This window comes from Mobula birostris, chromosome 1 (genome assembly GCF_030028105.1).
Source record: "Mobula birostris isolate sMobBir1 chromosome 1, sMobBir1.hap1, whole genome shotgun sequence".
Taxonomy (NCBI): domain Eukaryota; kingdom Metazoa; phylum Chordata; class Chondrichthyes; order Myliobatiformes; family Myliobatidae; genus Mobula; species Mobula birostris.
In genome coordinates, this window is record NC_092370.1 from 41,390,396 (window position 1) to 41,409,369 (window position 18,974).

Genomic DNA, 18,974 nt, shown 5'->3' on the forward strand with positions numbered 1-18,974 from the left:
AGTTCTGCTCACCACAATATGGAATGAAAAAGTGCAGAAAGGATTCAGCAGGATGTTGTCAAGTGTGAAGGGACTTAGTTACAAGGGGAGATCAGGTAAGCTGGGATAGTTCTCACTAGAGCACAGGAAGATGGGAGGTGACCTTTATGAAATCTATAAAATTATGAGGGCATAGTCAGGGTAGATAGCTGCAGTCTTTGTCCAAGGATAGAGGAGCTTAAAACTAAAGTTTAAGGTGAGAGGGGAAATATTTAAAGGGCACCTGAGGGGCAAGTTTTTCCGGACAGTTTGATGGATAGATGGAACAAGCTGTCAGAGGACTAGCACGGTATTTAGAAAACACTTCTAAATGAATAGGAATATACATGGATATATAAATAGAATTAATAATATGATCAAATTCACCCTGCAGTTTGAGAGGGAGAAGCTAAAGTATCAGTATTACAGTGGAGTAAAAGGAATTACAGACGTCTGAGAGAGCAGCTGGCTAACATTGATTGGAAAGGAACACTAGGAAGGATGAAAGAGGAGCAGAAATAACTGGAGTTTCTGGGAGCAGTTTGAAAGGTGCAGGATATATACATCTTGAAGAAGAGGACATATTCTAAAGGCAGGATGACACAACTGTGGATGACAAGGAAGGTCAAAGCCAATATAAAAGCAGAAGAGAGAGCATATAATAGAGCAAAAATTAGTGGGAAGTTAGAGGATTGGGAAACTTATAAAACCAACAGAAGGCAACTCAAGAAGCCATGGGGTGGAGGGAAGATGAAGTATGAAGGTAAGCTAACCAACAATATCAAAAAAGATGCCAAAAGATTTTTCAGATATATGAAAAGTAAAAGACAGGTGAGAGTGAAAATGAAGCTGGAGATATAGTAATGGGGTCAAAGAAATGGTGGATGAATTGAACAAGTACTTTGCATGAGTCTTCAGTGTGGAAGACGCTAGCAATATGCTGGAAGTTCGAGAGTGTTGGGGCGGAAGTGAGTGCAGTTGTTATTACTAGCAAGAAGATGCTTAGGAAAAGGAAAGGTCTGAAGGTAGATAAGACACCTGGACCAGATGGACTAAACCCCAGGGTTCTGAAAGAGGTAGCTGAAGAGATTGTGGAGGTATTAGAAATGATCTTTCAAGAATCACTAGGTTCTGGAATGGTTGTGGAAGACTGGAAAATTGCAAATGTCACTCCACTCTTCTGGAGGGAGGGTGCGGGGGGACACAGAAGAAAGAAAATTTTAAGCCAGCTTGCCTGACCTCAGTGGTTCAGAAGATGTTGGAGCCGATTATTAAGGATGTGGTTTCGTCGTTCTTTGTGGCCCATGATAAAATTGGCCAAAATCAGCCTGGTTTCCTTAAAAGAAATTCTTGCCTGAGAAATCTGTTAGAATCCTTGAATAAAATATCAAGCAAGATAGAGAAAGGAGAATCAGTGGGTGTTGTGTACTTAGATTTTCAGAAGCCTTTGATGAGGTCCCACACATGAGGCTGCTTAACAAGATAAAATGTTCTTGGGATTACAGGAGAGATACTTGCATGGATAGAGCACTGGCTGATTAGCAGGAGGCAAAGAGTGGGAATAGAGGGAGACTTTTCTGATTGGCTGCTAGTGACCAGTAGTGTTCTGCAGGGTTTCTGTGTTGTGACCTATTTTTACAATATATGTCAATGATTTAGATGATGGAATTGATGACTTTGTTGCAAAGTTTGTGGATGATATGAAGATAAGTGTAGCTACAGTTACTGTTGAAGAAGCAGGGAGGCTACAGAAGAACTTGGACAGATTAAGAGACTGGGCAAAGAAGTGCCAAATGGAATACAGTGTCGGGAAGTGTAATGGTCATGTACTTTTGTAAAAGGAATTAAGCATAGACAATTTTCTAAATGGAGAGAAAATTCAAAAATCTGAGGTGCAAGGGGACTTGAGAGTCCTTGTGCAGGATTCCCTCAAGGTTAATTTGCAGGTCGAGTCAGTGGTGAGGAGGGCAAATGCAATATTAGTATTCATTTCAAGAGGGCTAGAGTATAAAAGCAGGGATGTAATGCTGAGGCTTTAGAAGGCACTGGCGAGGCCTCACTTGGAGTTTTGTGAGCAGTCTTGAGCCCCGTATTTAAGAAAGGATGTGCTGACATTGGAGAAGCTTCAGAGGAGGTTCACGAGAATGACTCCAGAAATGAAAGGCTTATTGTATAAGGAGTGATTGAAGGCTCTTGTCTTTATATGCTGGAATTTAGAGGATGAAAGGAGATTTCATTAAATCCTGTTGAATATTGAAAGGCCTAGATTGAATGGGTGTGGAGAAGGGGTGTTTCCTGCGGTGGGTGAGTTTAGGACCAGAGGGCACAGTGTTAGAATAGAGCGACATCCATTGAGACCAGAGACCAGGAGGAATTTCCTTAACCAGAGTGGTGAATCTGTGGAATTCATTTCCACATGTGGCTGTGGAGATCAGATCATTGGGTAGATTTAAGGCTAAGTTTGATAGGTTTTTGATCAGTCAGGGTGTGAAAGGTTACGGGGAGAAGAGAGGACAATGGGGTTGAGAGGAAAATGGATCAGCCACAATGAAATGGCGGAGCAGAATTGATGGGCTGAATGGCCTAATTCTGTGCCATTGCCTTCTGGTCTTATGGAAAATATTAGATGAATATGGGCCAAATGTCGGAAAAAAAGTGATAGCATAGGTAGGCACCTTGGTTAGCATGGATAAGTCAGGCTGAATGGCCTGTTTCTGTACTGTACAGCTCTATGGCCAGCTACCTGCTATATTTGCATGAACAAGAGTTAATCTATCACGCAAACAAGAGAAAATCTGCAGATGCTGGAATTTCAAGCAACACACATAAACGTTGCAGGTGAACGCAGCAGGCCAGGCAGCATCAATAGGAAGAGGTACAGTCGACGTTTCGGGCCAAGACCCTTCGTCAGGACTAACTGAAAGAAGAGATTTCAAACCTTCCAAATCTGTTACTATCTCTTCTTTCAGTTAGTCCTGACGAAGCGTCTCAGCCCGAAACGTCGACTGTACCTCTTCCTATAGATGCTACCTGGCCTGCTGCGTTCACCAGCAATTTTTAAGAGTTAATCTATGTTTAATTAGATTTTGGATTACTCCTGGGGGAACTTGTAGTCTCCAGGTCCTCAGAACCTAAACCCATGTTCAATTAACAGAAACTGTGCTGGCACACAGGAGATAGTACTGAATTTCATCATCAATGTCTGCCTTTTCTCTGAGGTGGTTCCCAAGATTCTGAGTGTGATCCATGATTTTGCAGATTCAGTCCCTGGGTCATGAGTGCCGAGGGGAACGTTGAGTGGTGGGGGACAATTGGGATGAGATTTATTATCTTTCAGTTGTTTGGTATGTGCCCATTCTTTTGTAATCCTCAGTGAGTGAGTCAGTAGTAACTTGTTGCTTCGTCTCTAAATGTGTACACATACAATCCACATCTGTGTACTGTAATGTGACAGGAGTTGAGCAGCTTTCCATTTGTCCTGTGGATTAATTCCACCTCAGCTGGAAGCTATCTAGAGGTGAGCCACACCATTGTGTTGTCTCAGTCCCACGATGTGATGAAATGATCTGTACAGATGGCATGCATAACAAACTTTTTTTATTGTAACTCGGCACATGTGACACTAATAAACTAATTTACCAATTATTTCAGTGAAGAAGATTGAGAAGAGGCTTCTTCAAGCACAGTCAGCACTGGGATTAGATAAGGTGAACTTGTTAGTGAGGATCATAGTTTGCATGTCATTTTATAGTAGATGTAGAATGATAATTACATAGTGCAGCCAAATTCAAAAATATTCTTTCTAATTCCTAATGGTTGATGGAGTCAAAGGCTTTTGAGAGGTTAAAAAACCTGCGTTCAATGCTTATTGCTATGCTCATGTTTTTCTTGGGTTTGGCATCCAGTTTTTGATGAGTGAAGTATTGATTGCAACCCCTGAGCAAAGATGTTTCAGGAAGATATCTGCAAAGACTTTCCCCAAGTAAGCAGCAGGCAGATGGCCTAAAATTATGACAATTGGATTTATCACCTTTCTTAAAAATTATCATGATTACAACTTCTCTATGATGCCTAATCACACTCCCCTCTTCCCAGGGTGAGGGTGATGAGATCATGAATCCACATCAGAATTATTTCTTCAGCTTCTTTTAAAAGTTCAGCTGTGATCTTGTCTGCTGAAAAGGTTTTTGTTTTCCAACTTGTGGGTGGCCATTTCATCCTCTTCCTGGGCTGGGGCAGCACCAAAATTGTGGTGTCCAGCATTCTTTGGAATGAAGCCAATGAAACTTGTGTCAAAGGTGGGGTCTTGATTGAGGACATCTTCAATTTACCTCTTCTGGAGGGCACTAGCTTGATCAGTTCTCTTCATGGCTGTGTCTAGACTTGATCATAGGTCATTTGGGATGAGCTTGTGTCACTGATTAAACAATAAAACATCAGATTTACTACATAGTTTCAAACAATTATTTAATTCTTCAGTTTCATAACTCTTTTAATTACGACTCTTTGGTTTACTTTAATAACTTCCAAAACCCATTACCCCTACGCAGATATTACCCATACTTCATGAACCTGGCTGGGGTTCAATCTTATAAAACCTTAAAATATAGGAGCAGAATTAGGCCATTTGGCCCACTGAGTTTGTTCTGGGAGTTCTTTGTGTCCCTATTGCAGACAGGGTCATCTTTTTCCATGGTTGGTCTCTGGAATCACTGCTGTCAATTTACTTATAAGACACTCTTTTGCACGTCTCTGCATATCTTGCAGAGATTGCTTAGTTCTTCATTGCCAATTATCTGACTACAAGTCCAGAGAAGCATGTGATTCTTAAGTTTATTCAAGTTCCTGCTGATGCTGTTTCATAAAACTTGAACCATCGGTTGCTTAATTAACAGAGTGCCTGTGTGAGCTTTTGCAATTTATCAGGCTCTTCCTTTCACAACATCCCCACTTGCTTCATCTCCAGGTGGTTCACAGAGGGATGTGAGGCTACCTCAGCTTTGTTCTCATATATTGATAATGACCAGGTGTAGATCATGTCACCTTCCTTCACTCTACCCCTTTGTTCTTGGTTCCCAGCATCTCTTAATGGCCACAAGTGTGTCATCCCAGAGCCTGATAGGATACATAGTCATAGTAGTCATAGTCATACATTATTGATCCCGGGGGAAATTAGTTTTTGTTACAGTTGCACCATAAATATTTATGGTTTTATTACTATCTAATTAATTAAATAGTAATATGTAAATTATGCCAGGAAATAAGTCCAGGACCAGCCTATTGGCTCAGGGTGTCTGACCCTCCAAGGGAGGAGTTGCAAAGTTTGATGGCCACAGGCAGGAATGACTTCCTATGACACTCAGTGTTGCATCTCAGTGGAATGAGTCTCTGGCTGAATGTACTCCTGTGCCCAACCAGTACATTATGTAGTGGATGGGAGACATTGTCCAAGATGGCATGCAACTTGGACAGAATTCTCTTTTCAGACACCACCGTCAAAGAGTCCAGTTCCATCCCCACAACATCACTGGCCTTACGAATGATTTTGTTAATTCTGTTGGTGTCTGCTACCCTCAGCCTGCTGCCCCAGCACACAACAGCAAACGTGACAGCACTGGCCACCACAGACTCGTAGAACATCCTCAGCATCATCCGGTAGATGTTAAAGGGCCTCAGTCTCCTCAGGAAATAGAGACGGCTCTGACCCTTCTTGTAGACAGCCTCAGTGTTCTTAGACCAGTCCAGTTTATTGTCAATTCGTATCCCCAGGTATTTGTAATCCTCCACCATGTCCACACTGACCCCTTGGATGGAAACAGGGGTCACCAGTGCCTTAGCCCTCCTCAGGGCTACCACCAGCTCCTTAGTCTTTTCCACATTAAGCTGCAGATAATTCTGCTCACACCATGTGACAAAGTTTCCTACCGTAGCCCTGTACTCAGCCTCATCTCCCTTGCTGATGCATCCAACTATGGTAGAGTCATCAGAAAACTTCTGAAGATGACAAGACTCTGTGCAGTAGTTGAAGTCTGAGGTGTAAATGATGAAGAGAAAGGGAGACAAGACAGTCCCCTGTGGAGCCCCAGTGCTGATGATCACTCTGTCGGACACACAGTGTTGCAAGCACACGTACTGTGGTCTGCCAGTCAGGTAATCAAGAATCCATGACACCAGGAAAGCATCCACCTGCATCGCTGTCAGCTTCTCCCCCAGCAGAGCAGGGCGGATGGTGTTGAACGCACTGGAGAAGTCAAAAAACATGACCCTCACAGTGCTGGCTGGCTTGTCCAGGTGGGCGTAGACACGGTTCAGCAGGTAGACGATGGCATCCTCAACTCCTAGTTGGGGCTGGTAGGCGAACTGGAGGGGATCTAAGTGTGGCCTGACCATAGGCCGGAGCAGCTCCAGAACAAGTCTCTCCAGGGTCTTCATGATGTGGGAGGTCAATGCCACTGGTCTGTAGTCACTGGCTGGGGCGCGGTGTCTTCGGCACAGGGACGAGGCAGGACGTCTTCCACAGTACAGGAACCCTCCGGAGCCTCAGGCTCAGGTTGAAGACATGGTGAAGATACTGGCTGCTACACTGGTCTTGATAGCACTGAAGAACCCATACAGGTCATGGTAATTGGCTAATTGCTGGATCTTCTGCATTATTCTGTAGATCGCAGATTGTTGGACTTTTAACATTCAAATGACAGTGAACCCCCTGCTTAATCTTAAAGTTAAAACAGATTATGCTTGTGTGCAAATCTGCTGCCCCACTGTGCCATTTGGGAGTCTAACTTAGTGAAGTTAAATCTGATATTCTCTTCAGTTAACCTGGTAGTTGTGGCACATGATGTAACTGTGAGGAAAAAGGGTCTGAATTGGAAGAGTGTTTGTTCACTCTCACTAATACTTTAAAGAGTAGGTACATCTTGCCAAGCGGATTGATGAGCACAAAGTCAGAAGAGTTTTTTTTGTTATGAGACTTAAAGTCAGTTTAACATAGTTTTCTTCAGCTATTACAATGTGTACTTCAAGATATCCTTGTAAATTAATAATATGTGCTAATTATTTTCAGGGTGCTTTTCCCAGGTGGTCACGTAAACCTTCAGTCATCACAATATGCCAAGATTGCATCTTTGTTTTATGATCTTGCAATACAGGTAACTGCATTTGTTTAGTAGAAAAAAAATCGAGTATGGATGACCTTGTATATGTATAAGTGCTATTTTCAGCACGTGGTTTATATAGAGTGATTATTGTGTCTATACATTTTCAAAATTGTACTTTGGGCTTCTGCATAGGAGATAAGATAATGCAAATGTACCATTATGTATAGGAAGTCTTTGAAGGAGAGAAAGGTAGCTATTTTTTTCTTTGTACTTAAATCTAGTGCTCATTTTTCTTGGTTTATATTTATCCTGTATCCAAATGTAGTACAATATTCAGAATTACAGAAGGAGATTAGTGAGTATGATTAACCATTAAAAGGACTCCAGATGAATTCAGAAGAAATTAAAAGATTGAGTTGATATTTGGCTGATTAATGCTGATGCTAGGAATGATTCATTATGGGGTTGGTTTCATATCAAGCAGTGGATCAGAGACATTTAAGTTTCTAATTTAGCAAGCTTTATGAGCAGACCGTTTGGCAAAGTTGTATTTCTTAAAAATGAAAGTAGTACATGTGATCCCAGGTTTTATAAACAAGATCTTAAGCCTGTGTTTCACCAATCCCACTTGGCTTATCATAGCCAGGGACCAAATTTGGACTAATGAGCAGAATTCCAGTGGTTAGGTAGGAGTGACTGCCCTAGATATCAAGATCGCATTTTATTGAGTGTGACATCAAAGAGGCTAAGTAAAACTGATATCCATAGGCATTAAGAACAAAACCCTCCTCCAGTTGGTAGCATACTTTGTGAAAAGGTGATTGTGGTTTTTAAAAGTATTATTTCAGCTCCAAGACATCACTGTCTACATTCAGGGATTCAGTCCCAGCCATCTTCAACTATTCATGGATGACTGCTCTTGCTTCATAAGTGGGAATGCTCATTGATGATTGTGCATGATTCAAATCAACGAGTAACCCACACGTGTATGCGGTGAAACCTAAACAAACTTTAGACATTGACTGATCGTGTAAAGTTATCTTCATCTGACGGTGTTGACTGACTGCAGCTAGGAAAACCACAGGCCTTCTTCAGATCCACCCACCCCAGTCATTGACCATGGACTTCTAGTTTACCCACGTAAAACTGGGTCTCCAAGAGCAGGACAGTAGCTGGGTGTCCTGCAATGTTTTGCTTCCTAACTTTCAAAAGCATTTCTGTCATTTGGTGTCAGGAGTACACTATCCAGTGGCCTGGAGCCATGCAGTTCCAAAAATACTCAGGTCAATTGACATCATCCAGGAAAAGGCAGTTTGTCCGATTGGTGTGCCAGCCACCATTGTTAACTTTCACCTCCTTCCTCGCTGTTACAGCTCCAGTAAGTATCATCAGCTACACACCATATTTAGTTGCCTAGGTTACTCTGATAACCCCTTCTAAACCCATTTCCAACAAAGTTTGGGGATGTTCGACAACTGTGACAGGGCTTGAATGCTTTTACCTCTGACAAAGTGAAACCAACTGACACAGGTGACAACAAGGTTTCACTCCCACATGAGCTCACTGGCTTCTGCGTTCATTTTAACTGTGAAAACCTGGAGGAACCTTCATGAACTCACACAACCCCGAGCACCCTGTGATTTCAGTCTCTGAGGCCAACATGAGAGCACCCTTCAGGAGGGTGAACTCATGGAAAGCAAACAGCTCAAATGGGGTTCCTGGCCAAGTAGTAAAGACCTGTGCTGATCAACGGCTGCAATGTTCACCGATATCTTTAACCTCTCGCCTCAGTAGTCTGAGATACCCACTTGCTTCCAGCAAGCTTCAATTATTCCGGTGCCTATGAACAACATAGCAACCTACCTCAGTAACTATCGTCCAGTAGCACTTATGTCCACAGTATTGAAGTGCTTTGAGAAGTTCATTATGAAACATGTCAACTCCTGCTTGAGAAGAGACTTCGATCCATTTCAATTTGTCTACCAGCACAACAGGCCCACAGTAGATGCCATTTCATTGGCTCTTCACTGAACCCTGGAGCATCTGGAGAGCAAAGGTGCATACTTCAGGATGTTCTTTATTGACTATAGTTCGGTATTCAACAGTATCATTCCCTCAAAACCAGTCAGTAATCTTCAAGTCCTTAGCCTCATTACCTCCTTGTACAATTGGATCTTGGATTTCCTCACTTGCTGACCGCAGTCAGTTTGGATTGACAACAACATCTCTTTCATAATCTCCATCAACGTACTGTAAGTGCACCACAGAGCTGTGTGCTTATCCCCCTGCTCTAGTCACTTTATACTTCTGACTATAAGGTCCATGAGTCAGTCCTCATTAGGGGATCAAAGGTGGAGAGAGTCAGCAAATTTTATTTCAGAGGATCTGCCCTGGGTCCAGCATGTATTGGAAAATGCAAATGCACACATTGTATTTTCTATGGTATTACAGTATTTACTCAAATGTATTACAGTATTTACTCAACAGTATTTACTCAAATACACACATTGTATTTTCTACAATATTTACTATGTAACCACTGTTAGCTCATTAGAAGGTATTCGCTATGTAGCCATGACTTTTGACCTGTTCACTATTAATTCATGAAGACAACTAGAATGAAAGATAACCGTGGCGGGCAAGATGATGAAATATGGGGCAGTATGTCGATGCAAGGCTAATTAAGAAATAACTGTGGTTAGGGATGAGAGGACATCTGGTCTAAAAATGTAAACTAGGACATAATTAAGTTGGGGAGTAAAACAATAGTGGAAAGTCAAGAGCGGCTATATTGATGATATGTAATCATAGGCTGATTGGATATGATAATGTAGCTAAGATAGGAGAATTGCTATAAAAATGCTATGTACAAGGTTCGACGGACAGTCAGCAACTAGCTTTCTGATTGTCTCAGATTTGATTTGCAAATTAAAGTTTAAAATTTCTTGAAGGATTTTCTTGTCGTTTGTGAGAAACGAGAAACCACGACACATGTAAGTGTAGTTATGAAGAAAGCAAGGCAGCACTTCTATTTCCTTAGAAATTTATGAAGATTCAGCATGATGTCTGAAGCTTGGCCAACCTTCTATAGATGTGTGCCGTAGAGTTTATTGACTGGTTGCACCATGACATAGTATGGAAAATCCTGCAAACAGTAGTAGATATGGCCCAGTCCATCACAGGTAGAGCCCTAAGCACTATTGAGCACATCTACGCAGAGCGTTGTCACGGGAAAGCAGCATCTATCATCAAAGACCCTTACCGCCTAGGCCATGCTCTCTTCTTGCTGTTGCTGAAGGTACAGGTGCCTCAGGACCTACAGCACCAGGTTGAGGAATAGCTATTACCCCTCAACCATCAGGCTCCTGAACCAGTGGGGATAACTTGGCTCAACTTCACTTCCCCGTCACTGAGTTGTTCCCACAGCCTATGGACTCACTTTCAAGGGCTCTTAGTCTCAGGTTCTTGATATTTATTGCTTATTTATTGAGTTATTATTATTTTCTTTTCTTTCATATTTGCAGAGTTTGTTATCATTGCACATTGGTTGTTTGTTTGTCTTGTTAAGTTCTGTCTTTCATTTATTCTATTGTATTTCTTAGATTTATTGTGCATACCTGTAAAAAAAACCCCAGGGTTGCATATGGTGATGGGGTGTGTAAGTTGATATATTATCACTTAGATAATAAATTTACTTTCTACTTTGAAATTCTAATATAATGACATTCGTCAGGTATATTATTCTTTTAATTCATCAGTTTCTTTTTTGCTATTAGGAGGACATTAGGTCCCTTTTTAAGTAAAAAAAATATTATTTATTGTGCACGTCCAGGTTTGCTGTTTATTACTGGGTGCAATGTCCACAGCAAGATGCTATATGTATCATTCACTTGCACAATGTCATTTCTAAAGGTGTTCATTGTGAATATGGCTGTGATATTATTCAAACTTAAGAATACAGCAATTAGAAAGGCTGTAGATAAAAAGATGGAAATAGAGGGAGGAGAAGATGGCGGCACGACACAGCACACGCGGCCGTTCCGAATGAATATCGTATTTGTGAAGTAGGATGCCGTGCACAATCCGGATTTGATGGAGACAGCTGTGAGAAGCGCAGAGGAACTTCTGGAGTAACTTCTGAAATGCCTGCTTCGCTGCCGCTGCTACTGTGCAATCGAGGATCTCTGGAGACGAAGGCCCCAACTCCTTGGCTTTGCCTATTGCCTGTTGCTGGGGCTGGGGTCAAAGCGCTCGGCAGAGACGGTGCTCAGTGTCAAAGAGGTGGTTGGAGGCTCGGAGTTTTTGGACGGACTCGGAGTCAGGCTGTGGTCGGATGCTTCCAGGATGCTGGACCGGCAAGTTGGTGGCGCTGGAGGTTTACCGTCTGCGTGAGATGATGGGACCTTGGAGAGACTTTGAGACTTTTACCGTGCCATGGTCTGTTCTTATCAGATTACGGTATTGTTTTGCACTGTTGTAACTATATGTTATAATTATGTGGGTTTTGTTAGTTTTTAAGTCGGTTTGTCATGTGTTTTCGTGATATCATTCTGGAAAAACATTACTGCATGCATTACTAAATGACAATAAAAGGGGACTGCGTGTCCTCATAACATAATAGTAGTAACCTACCTAAATATTGGTACAATATTTGCCTGCTAGTATACTGTAAATGCAGTGGAGTAACTTAAGCAGATTTAGACCTGTCAATTTAAGATATCTGTAATATCAATTATAAATACAAAGCATTACTTGTAGTACTTGACATGGTTGTTACTGTCAAAGGCTGGCAGTAAATGCAACTTTTCTGATTCTGTTTTAAAACAGGCCTATGATCATGGGACTTATTTCCCAATCTTGGGGGTTTGCCTTGGATTTGAACAGCTGACTGTCCTTACCAGTGGAAAAAATCTTCTGGTTGCTACAAACACCAAGAATGTGTCTCTTCCTTTGAAATTCAGCCAAGGTAAAGCTTTGATTGGGAGGGTGAGATCATTTTGGTTATGGAAATGAAAATTGTGAGATCTGTAAGTGTAAGAAATTGGCTGCATTAACATTTTCACGTTTTTGTGTGATCGAAGTGACAAAGAATTTCTGCACTATGAAATTGCATAACATTGCAACCAACCTTCAATGGTTTCTGAAAAATAAAGAGCTTTGTGGTTATTAAATGTTACCTTGTATGAAAATGTACTGCCATAAACAGACTTTGGTTTTGTTCACTGTTATCAAAGAGACTTTGATTCTCTTCACTGCTATCACCTCCTTGTCATCTTGTGTACTTTTAATCTTTCATCTAGCTCCATTTCTTATGTATATATCTGTAGTGACAATTTATTATCACTCTTGTTATTCATTTATTTCTTTTTAACATGGTTCATTCCGCCCAGTCTACTTCTAGCAAGGGATAAAACCTAATTAAATGGCTTGAAAGAAACACTGCACCAGATCTCTATATGGCAAAGAATAAACTCCAGGGACTTAGTGTGTGTTAGAAGCTAATAGTCTAATGCAGTAATTGTCCAATTTTTGCCAGTTGCAAATCCACATGCTTGTTCAGCTGAATTTAGCATGAGACAAAAAATTAGCTCTTTTCAGCATTTCCCCCACTATCCATTAAACTATAAGCAAGACAGTGGTGTTAGCTGCTACAGTGATGAGATCAAGAGTTAATCCAGTGATTCTGTTACAAATTCTTATCTGGCTGTGAGACTTTTTTCAATGTGGCACAATCTACTGTAGCTAGCCTGATATGTGTGAAGGTGAGGTAAGATGCAATTGACTCTGCTGCTGATCTCTCCCCATTTGTCCTGGGCAGGTTTCAAAGCCTCCAGTGTTATCTGTGCCCGTGCAGGGATTTGATTTCTTATAACTCCAGTGCAACTAGCAAGCCTTGTTTTGAAATTTTTCTTGTTTGAATTTGCTAAGTTTGTAGACTAATGAAAACAGGCCCTCTGGCTCACTGAGACTGCACCAGCCATCAAGTACTGCTGCACCCCATTTCCTGACACTTCGCCCAGAGCCTTCTGCGTCATGCAGTTTCAAGCACTCGTCCAAATGCTGCTAATATCTTCTGGGAGTGCCTTCCTTCATCACCCTCACTTACCTCTTCCTGCAGAGGGTTCAAACAAAAGGCTTGCTCAAATTCGCTTTAAATCTCCTGCCCAGTACTTTCAACCTATGCTTGCTGACTGTAGCCACTTAGGCTATGGGGAAAACTTCCTCACTGTCTATCTACAGCAAATTCCAAGTATCTTTAAATGTATATGACAATGGAGTTAATCCTTGATCTTTCCCCCCCAGTACATATCACAATCAGGTCATCTCTCATCCTTCTCTGTTATAAAGAAGCAGATCAAGCCTATCTGGTATCTCCTCATAGCTGATATGTTCCATCCCAGGCAACATTCTGGTTAATATTCGTTGTGCTGTCTCCAATACAGTCACATCTTCCACTGATGTGAAGATCAGATAACAGCACAGTATTCCATGTGTGGCCTACTCCTTTATCATGCCTTCTCTGATCTGCATTCCATGCCCTGTCTAATGAATGAAAGTATTGCACGAGCCTTCATAATCGCCTGTCTGTCTGTCTTGCTACCTTTGGTGAACCTTGGTCCCAATTATAAACCTTGGTTCCTCAAGGCTTCTAATTATCATATTATTCATTATATACTGTTTGTGGCTTGAATGGGTGGTAATTATATTCAGTAAATGTTTCCTATGGGTTTTTTCCCCCTCTTTTTTTTCTTTTGGGGAATAAGGATTGTTACATTTAAACCAGTCTTGGCTAGCCCATTCAAACTCATATTTTCATTAAGAAAGTGCACAGATTCATATTTATATATCTGTATGTCTCATATGGAGTGCAGATCTACCAATATATCTTTGCATGAACATTACCTTAACCACTATGTGTCATAGTATTGATTATGTCTAGATCTTAGCAAGGCATTGTAGCTGCTGCAGATTTCAAGCGAATGTTCTGTACAATAAACTTCAGGTGCCAAATAAGATAGCTTGTTGGCGGAAGGGATTTAAGTGCACTGTTGAAAATGCAACATATTGGAATATACTTAGTTGAAAGAAAGTTTTATTTAGAACGTAGGCCATATAATAGAATTAAAATGTTAATGAGCTAGAAAGGAAACGACTAACTTATCCACAGAAAATAAGGAATTGATGCATACCCTTGAACAGACATAGGAAAGCCAGAGCATAAGACTGCCCTTGAACAGACATAGGAAAGCCAGAGCATAAGACTGTTTGGAGTGCACATTCAGGGATATCCCTGATTTATAAGGAACTACTGTAAAAGAAAAATAGCTGTAATTTATTGAAATTACAGAAGCTGTAATGGTTAGTGCAACATTATTACAGCTCCAGGCATCGAAGTTCAGAGTTCAATTCTGGCATTCTCTATAAGAAAATTTGTGTGGGTTGTTGGGCGATGTAGTTCCTTGAGACAGAAGGGCCTGTTCTACACTATATCTCTCTTTAAAAAAATGTTATTCTAAATCGTTTATTTCATTTTGTTCAGCTGCAGCAACCAGTCGGATGTTTAAGAACATTCCTGAAGATTTGATGAAAGCATTGGCTGTAGAACCTTTAACTGGAAATTTCCACAAGTGGAGTCTTTCTGTAGAGGTCCGGTAACTAGCACCTTCCAGCCATAAAGCTCTTGGACATATAAAGTAAAAGCTAATGCACAGTATAAGTAACCAGATGATTCTCTCCACACATTAAAACTACTTTGTGTGGTGCGTTTTGTGCTGTTTATAGACATTACTTGTTTCAAGTTGTTAAAATATTGCCAAGGTTTTAATTGAAACTGCAAATGTAATATTCAAAGAATTCAGTTAATCTGTAAACACCGTCTACGATGATCTGCTAAAAAAACCTAAAGGGACTTGACTGCTTCTAAGAAGATTCCTCATAAGACTATAAAGACATAGGAGCAGAATTAGTCCATTCAACCCATCGAGTCTGCTCCACCATTCCATCATGGCTGATCCTGGATCCCACTCAACCCCATACACCTGTCTTCTCACCGTATCCTTTTATCCCCTGACCAATCAGGAAACTATCAACTTCCACTTTAAGTATACCCACGGGCTTAGCGTCTACCACTGTCTGTGGCAGAGCATTCAACAGATCCACTATTCTCTGTCTAAAATATAATCCTCCTTACTTCTGTTCTGAAAGATCACCCCTCAATTTTGAGGCTGTGACCTCTAGTTCTGGATACCCGTGCCATAGGAAACATCCTCTCAGTATCCACCCTGTCAAGTCCTTTCAACAATCGGTAGCCTTCAATGAGATCGCCCCCCCCCCCCGCCCCGCATTCTTCTAAATTCTGTTGAGTACAGGCCCAAAGCTGACAAACATTCCTCATATGTTAGCCCCTTTATTCCCAGAATCATCCTCATGAACCTCCACTAACTCTCCAATAACAACATATCTTTTCTGAGATGTGGGGCCCAAAACTGTTGACAGTACTCTCTAAGAGTGGTCTGACTAGTGTCTTATAAAGCCTCAGCATTATCTCTTTTTTTTTTATATAATCTATTCCCCTTAAAATAAAATGCCAACATTGCATTTGCCACCTTTACCACAGACTCAAGATGTAAATTAACCTTCTGGGAGTCTTGCATGAGCACTTCTAAGTACCTCTACACCTCTGATGTTTGACTTTTCTACCCATTTAGATAATAGTCTGCATTATTGTTTCTTTTACCAAAATACATTATCATACAATTCCCAACACTGTATTCCATCTGCCACCTTTTCCCCATTCTTCTAAATTGACTGAGTCCTGCTGCAATCACATTGCTTCCTCAGCACTACCTACCCCTCCACCTATCTTCGTATCATCTGCAAACTTTGCCACAAAGCCATCAATTCATTTCTCCAAATCATTGACAACAATGTGAAAAGTAACGGACCCAATACTGGCACCTGAAGAACACCACTATCACTGGCAGCCAATCAGAAAAGGCCCCCTTTTATTCCCACTTGCTGCCTCCTGCCTGTTGGTTGTTCCTCTATCCATGCCAGTATATTTCCTGTAACGCCATATGATTTTATCTTGTTAAGCAGCCTCATGTGTGGCACCTTATCAAATGCCTTCTGAAAATCCAAGTAAATGACATCCACTGCCTCTCCTTTGTCCACCCTGCTTGTAACTTCCTCAAAGAACTCTAACAGATTTGTCAAGCAAGATTTCCCTTCCCAGAAACCATGCTGACTTTGACTTATTTTATCATTAGTCTCCAAGTACCCCAAAACCTCATCCTTAGTAATAGACTCCAACACTTTCCCAGCCACTGAGGTTAGGGTAACTGGCCTATAATTTCATATCTTTTGCCTTCCTCCCTTAAAGAGTGGAGTGATATTTTCAATTTTCAGTACTCTGGGGCCATGCCAGAATCAAGTGATTCTTGAAAGATCATGACCAATGCATCTGTTATCTCTTCAGCAACCTCCCTCAGGACTCTGGGATGTAGTCCATCTGGTCCAGGTGACTTATCCATCTTAAGACCTTTGAGCTTGCCTAGGACTTTTCCCTTTGTAATAGCAATGGCACCCACTCCTGATCCCTGACACTAACAGACCTCTGGCACACTGCTATTGTCTTCCACAGAGAAGACTGTTGCAAAGCACTCATTAAGTTCATCTGCCATTTCTTTGTCCCCCATTACTACCTCACCAACATCATTTTCCAATGGTCCAATATCTGGGACTGAAAAAAAACTTATGCTTCTCCCTCTCAAATTGCAGTATGAATTCAATCATATTATGATCACTACCTCCTAAGGATTCCTTTACATTAAGCTCCCTAATAAGATCTGCGTTAGTAAGCAACACCCAATCTAAGATAGCCTTTCCCCAAGTAGGCTCAAGCACAAGATGTTCAAAAAAGCCATCTCGTAGGTATTCAACAAATTCCCTCTCTTGCAATCTGACACCAACCTGATTTTCCTAATTCCCTTGCATGTTGAAGTCCCCCATTACAATTGTGATATTATCTCTATTACATGCTGTTTCCAGCTCCCTTTGCAATCTCAACCCCATATCTTGGCTACTATTTGAAAGCCTATATATAACTCCCAGAATGTTTTTTGTACCCTTGCAGTTTCTTTCTTCACCCACAAAGATTGAACATTCTCTGACCCTCTGTCACCTCTTTCTAAAGATGTAATTCCATCTCTTACCAACAGAGCTACACTATTGCCTTTCTGCCTGTCCTTTCAATACAAAGTATCTTGCCCAGGTGGATTGGAGAAGGATACTGGCGGGGATGACAGCAGAGGTGGCTGAAGCTTTCAACTGTGGCCGCCTTTCAGCCATGTCTCAGTGATGCCCACAACATCACACCAACCAATCTCTCATTGTGCCACGAGTTCATCCACCTTATTCCGAATGCTACGCATATTTAAATATAGCATCTCTGTCCTGCATTCTTCGCCCTTTTGAATTTTGCCTCTGTGGTACAATTTAACTCTTTGTGCTGTCTGCATTTGTACCCAATCATTGGCTTGTCCTTCCTTACGTTCATGTTACACCCATCATCTACTTGTAAACCTGCTGACTCCTCCTCAGCTCTACCATACTGGTTCCCATTCCCCTGCCATATCAGTTTAAACTACTCCCAACAGCTCGAGTAAACCTGCACACAAGAATACCTATCATTCTTTTTTCAGTAACTGAAATTTCTAATGTCCAAGATAAGAAATTAGATGCAAAACTTTTAAGGAATAATATCTTAAAACAGTATAATTAATATATTAAAGCCCTGTCTTTACAAATAATTAAAAGAATTGGTGGAGACAAAAGAGATCTATGATTGCCAGCCTTGTGTCTCACATATCTAGTACTCCTATTTTTTTTTCCACCTTTTCCTGTTTTGACCTGTTCCAGACATGATGTACTATTTACTAACCATTTCTATCCTCTTTCAACAAGCTCTGTTCTTTGATCTTTCTTGTCTTCCACCTTTTTAATTCTTCTAACTGTTCCCTGTTCTGATGCAGGGTTATCAACCTTAAATATTAGCTCTGTTTCTCTCTTCATAAATGCTGATCTGAGCTTTGATACCATTTTCTGTCTTTGTTTAGATTTCCATGTCTGCAGTGTTTTGCCAAAAGCCACACAAAGAATCAGGATGTATAAGCTCGGTTGTTGAACTGGATCACGTGACCTGCCTTGCTTTGATTGGATCAGCAGAGTGGCTTATCGATCACTGACCAGCCATCACTGAGATCCATCCCTCATTGCAATCCATGACACTAGATTCACCAGGCATTTACTGGCATCCCCAGAGATGGCAGTGAACCCTCCCCCCCAGCCAATCATTCCTTTGTTCAGTGCCACTTGGACCTTTTTTGGCACAACACTATTTTTCTTACCTTCTTTTGTTGGATCGCAGCATATGCTACTCATTGGAGAAGATCCTGGCCATTGCTGGGATGGTCTGGATCACTGAGATAATGCGTAAGAAATGGGGAAAATTATGAGGAAGTTAGTTTTATGAACATTTTCTGCCCATATAATTGTTTGCAGAAAATAGCAGCAAACAATGAAAATTCTTTGGGGGCAAGTATCTAAATAACCAAACAACAGGAATTCTGCAGATGCTGGAAATTCAAGCAACACACATCAAAGTTGCTGGTGAACGCAGCAGGCCAGGCAGCATCTGTAGGAAGAGGTGCAGTCGACGTTTCAGGCCGAGACCCTTCGTCAGGACTAACTGAAGGAAGAGTGAGTAAGGGATTTGAAAGTTGGAGGGGGAGGGGGAGATCCAAAATGATAGGAGAAGACAGGAGGGGGAGGGATGGAGCCAAGAGCTGGACAGGTGAT

General features: G+C 41.3%; 1 protein-coding gene across 1 annotated transcript in view; it reads left to right on the plus strand.

The window, feature by feature from the left end:
- ggh (gamma-glutamyl hydrolase (conjugase, folylpolygammaglutamyl hydrolase)) overlaps positions 1 to 18,974 on the plus strand; it is a 57,844-nt gene that overhangs the window by 32,341 nt on the left and 6,529 nt on the right. The window contains exons 4-6 of the mRNA XM_072254494.1: positions 7,082 to 7,166; positions 11,943 to 12,081; positions 14,656 to 14,762. Of these exons, the coding sequence (XP_072110595.1) occupies positions 7,082 to 7,166; positions 11,943 to 12,081; positions 14,656 to 14,762 (331 nt within the window). The remainder of the gene's footprint in view (positions 1 to 7,081; positions 7,167 to 11,942; positions 12,082 to 14,655; positions 14,763 to 18,974) is intronic.